Source organism: Centruroides sculpturatus, unplaced genomic scaffold (genome assembly GCF_000671375.1).
Source record: "Centruroides sculpturatus isolate CEXI.00-Female unplaced genomic scaffold, Cexi_2.0 scaffold11, whole genome shotgun sequence".
Classification (NCBI taxonomy): domain Eukaryota; kingdom Metazoa; phylum Arthropoda; class Arachnida; order Scorpiones; family Buthidae; genus Centruroides; species Centruroides sculpturatus.
The window spans coordinates 1,693,590-1,697,711 of record NW_019384501.1 but is presented as its reverse complement, the minus strand read 5'-3'; the positions used below and the strand labels follow the sequence as shown (position 1 = coordinate 1,697,711).

Below are 4,122 nucleotides of genomic sequence, written 5' to 3'. Positions count from 1 at the left end.
CACACTCGGTAAGTAATCCTACAATTTTTTGTTTATAGCGTAGTTTATACGGATTATTTCCAAAAAAAAATATACGTATTTTGGAAATGTTGAGTCGGATTAGTCTAGAATCGATTAATTTTATGGAAGAAAACCTTTCAATCAGCCGTAGTCCGTAAACTTTACACGTGTCGGGCTGTGATTGGAACGACTCGTAAGAAATCGGATTCCTAAAGAATGGAACGTATCTATGATCTTATAGGGGGTCGACTGTATTCATACAAAATAAATGACTTAATAGAGAACGAAATTTGGATTTGGCAAAAGAAAAAGAAAAAAAATTAATCAGAAATAATTCTATCAAAGATCACAGAGATCACTTTTAAACTTAAATGGCAATAAAAGAGATCACTTTAGATTTAGAACAAAGTGGGGGTGGCATGATAAATAAATAATAGTAGAGATAAAGAAAACACAATAAATTCATTTTCTGACTAACAATTATAAATATTGTAAAAATAACATTTACTTATAAAAATTACACTAATAACAAAAAAGTGTTACACACAAAAAATTCCAGCAACGAGTTACTTAACTTTCCTGGCAAGATTTAATGGCACCATATGTTATGACATTTTATTTTAAAAACTTTCATATTTTTAATTATTATAAAATGGCAAAACCTTAATTTTCAGGATAAGGATGGATTTTATAAAAAATTGGAAATCCTAATAACCAGTAAAATCGTCATTAAGTCTGATCTAACTGAAGATACACGACCCCTTTTATCTCCCGACCCCCTCGACCATTAATCACCAAAATTTAATACTATTAATCCCCATAAAAAGCAAATCTTCCTGCAAAATTTCAGAAATTTTCGAGAGAAAGCACAGGAGTTATTAAGCTTCAAACATACTTGTGCCCCATACATGCAAACACACAAACATCCATACATACAAAAAAAAAATCAAATTTGTTTGCATTTCTCGATGTTTCAAGTGTCCTGAGCCCAAAAGTGTAAAAATCGGGGGATCATTTTTGATCAATTGCCATACATTCTCTCCGTTGTACGAAGGTGTTTCAATAAGTAACGCCTTTTATTTTGTTTAAATAAACGTTTTAATGTGTACGCAAAAACGTGAATATAATAAATTAAGTTTGAATTTATGGCAACACTATTACACGATAGGAACACTTGCGTTGTCTGTCGGACATTTCTGACGAATGGAAAGAAGTGAGCAGCGAAGTGATTTATTCGTTTTCTACAGGCAGGGGGCAAGAAATGTGAACAAATTCATACGGAAATGCAGAAAGTGTACGTTGATGATTGCATGGACAATTCAAATGTCCATCGATGATGCAAAGTGTTTAAAAATGGTTGTCAGTGTGTGATTGATAAGCACAGATCAGGTCGTCCGGTAAATGCAGCTTCGCATCAAACAGTCGCTGCTGTTTGTTTTATATGGTTTGCTTTGTTTACACGCCGTTCGTGACGCACTTAAGACCCCCCGTAAGACAGGAATACAAACACTTACTCTGAATACTTTATTCAGGGTTATACTTGGACCGGACGATCTCCAGTCCCATACATTAAACAGGGCCGTCCGTCTTGCACGTGCCGCTCTCCCTCTGGTGTTGCCAGATCTTTCCGTAACATGTTTCCTTTTTTTTATGACTGAACACATAAAACTTAAATACATACATATTTACAAATTGAGTCGAACAGGAGCTTTAATAATTCTTCCTGAACTAGTTTTTCTTGTTGGAGTTTGAAAGTCCTTTTCTTTGGAGATTACTCCTTCTTCCTTTTCCTCAGTTTCTTCCTTTCCATTTTCTTGTTTCTCTTCACCTTTCTCTTGAGGTGCTTTTCTGGGGCTGTGATTCGGTTTCAGATGCACTCTGTTTCTTCGGTACTGTTGACCGTGTGAATCTTCTATTAAGTATGATCTGGGTTCATTTAGAGGTTTTACAACAGTTGCCGGAGACCATTCTTTTCCTGTATGCACTAAAACTTGTGTTGACGGTCTCAACGGATTGAGGGGAACACTACCTCTGTCATAATACATTGACATCTTGTTCTGGTTCTGCTCCAGTTGTTGTTGGATATCCTCTCTACGAAATTGGAATTGGTGATAATGGGATGATTTGCATGGAAGTGTTGACCTTATGTTCCTTCCCATGCACAGCTGAGCTGGTGATGGTAATGAGTTCCTAGGAGTGTTTCTCCAGTTTTGCAAAGCCAAATACTGATCTTGACCTGCTTCTGATGTCTTTTTAAGTATGTTTTTTATTGTTTGCACATGTCGTTCTATGTGGCCATTACTCTGGGGATATCGAGGACTAGATGTACTATGCTTGATACTCCATTTGTCACAGAAGCGATTAAAAGCTACTGACGAGAATGGGGGACCATTATCAGTCATTAATATTTCTGGACTTCCAAATCGCGAAAAAGTTTCTTTGAACTTGGGAATAACTTTGGAAGCATCAGTCGATGGCATTTTATAAACTTCTGGATAGGCACTGTATCTATCCACAATTAGCAAATATGGACTGCTGGCCAAATAGAAAATATCCGCTGTTGCTTCTTGCCATGGATATGTAGGAATTCTGTGGGGTATCAAAGGTTCTTTTGTCTGAGCTGGTCGAAATCTTTGACATTGTCTACAAGATTTTACTGCTTCTTCTATGTCACGATTCATTCCTGGCCAGTATACCTTATTCCTCGCTCTGCTGAGTGAAGCGTTGATTCCCAGATGTGCAGCATGAATTTGCTGTAGAACTCTGGTTCTTTGTTTCTCTGGAATTATTATGGCAGGTCCTTTACATATAATATCCTTCCATAGGTATAGGTCTTCTTTAAAATCGTAGTAGGGTTTGATGTTTGATGGGATAGACTTTTTATGTACCGGCCATCCTTCTGATATGTATTTCTTTACAGTCTGCAGACTTTGATCTTGTCTTGTGTTTTCAGCTAATTCTATGAGTTTGGTGTCTGTGATTTTCATACCAACTGTTCTTATTAATACTTGTTCATCTAGGTCTGGTGTTGAGAAATTGGGTGTAGGATGCCTTATGTCCCTTGAAAGAATATCTGCAATGAGATTATCTCTTCCCGGCTTGTAGTATAACTTGAAGTCGTAAGCCAATAACTTTAGCATTAATCTCTGCAGTCAAGGAGACAATGTACTTAATGGTTTTTTAATTAGTGTGATTAAAGGTTGGTGATCGGTATATGCTACAAACGATCTTCCAAGTAGCAGGTGATCAAATTTTTTACATCCATAATATAAGGCGAGTAGTTCCTTTTCGATTTGGGAATAGTTTTGCTGTGTATCATTCAAAGATGATGATGAAAAAGCTAAGGGTTTTCCTTCCTGTGTAATTGCTGCTCCTAGAGCATGTTGACTGGCATCTGTATGTAGGGTTATAATTTTGTTTGAATCAAATTGTGCTAATGTTTGAGGCTGCGTTAGAATTTTCTTTATATAATTAAAATCCCTTCTTGCCTCTTCTGTCCATGTCCATTCAATATTTTTCCTGAGCAGCTGCCTAAGATTGTGTGTGAGATTTGATAAATTAGGTATAAATTTGCCTAAATAGTTCACTAATCCCAAGAATCTTTGTAGTGCGTTTTGGTTTTCTGGTTCTTTTAACTGTTGAATAGCAATAAGTTTTGATTCTTCTGGTTTTATACCGTCTGGTCCTATTATGTGCCCTACAAAGGTGACTTGCCTTTGTGCCAGTTGGATCTTGCTTTTTTCAAATTTAAGACCATGAGTTTCTGCTCTTTTTAAGACTTTTATCAGTTTTTGATTATGCTCTCTTAATGTGTTACCATAGATTAGAACATCATCCATATATGTGTAAATGCCTTCAATATCTGAAAGTATTGTGTCGATGGCTCTTTGAAAATGCTCTGATGCTGTTGTGATTCCAAACAGCAATCTTGTAAATTTATACTTTCCGAAAGGTGTATTCATTATCAACAGTTTTTGTGATTGTTCTTCTACTGGTAGCTGAAAGAAGGCTGATTTAGCATCCATAACTGTATAATATCTAGCTTTTGGAATGCTTGATAACAGTTCTGTTGGCGATGGTATCTGATAATTATCTCTAATAATGTATTTATTTAATTCACGC

At 36.1% G+C, this 4,122-nt stretch overlaps 1 protein-coding gene across 1 annotated transcript in view; it reads right to left on the bottom strand.

The window, feature by feature from the left end:
- Positions 1-1,670: 1,670 nt before the first annotated feature.
- LOC111622104 (uncharacterized protein K02A2.6-like) overlaps positions 1,671-4,122 on the bottom strand; it is a 6,431-nt gene continuing 3,979 nt past the window's right edge. Inside the window, 1 exon segment of the mRNA XM_023364421.1 lies at positions 1,671-4,122. This exon segment is cut by the window's right edge and continues 1 nt beyond it. Within this exon segment, the coding sequence (XP_023220189.1) occupies positions 1,686-4,122 (2,437 nt within the window). The 3' untranslated portion in view covers positions 1,671-1,685.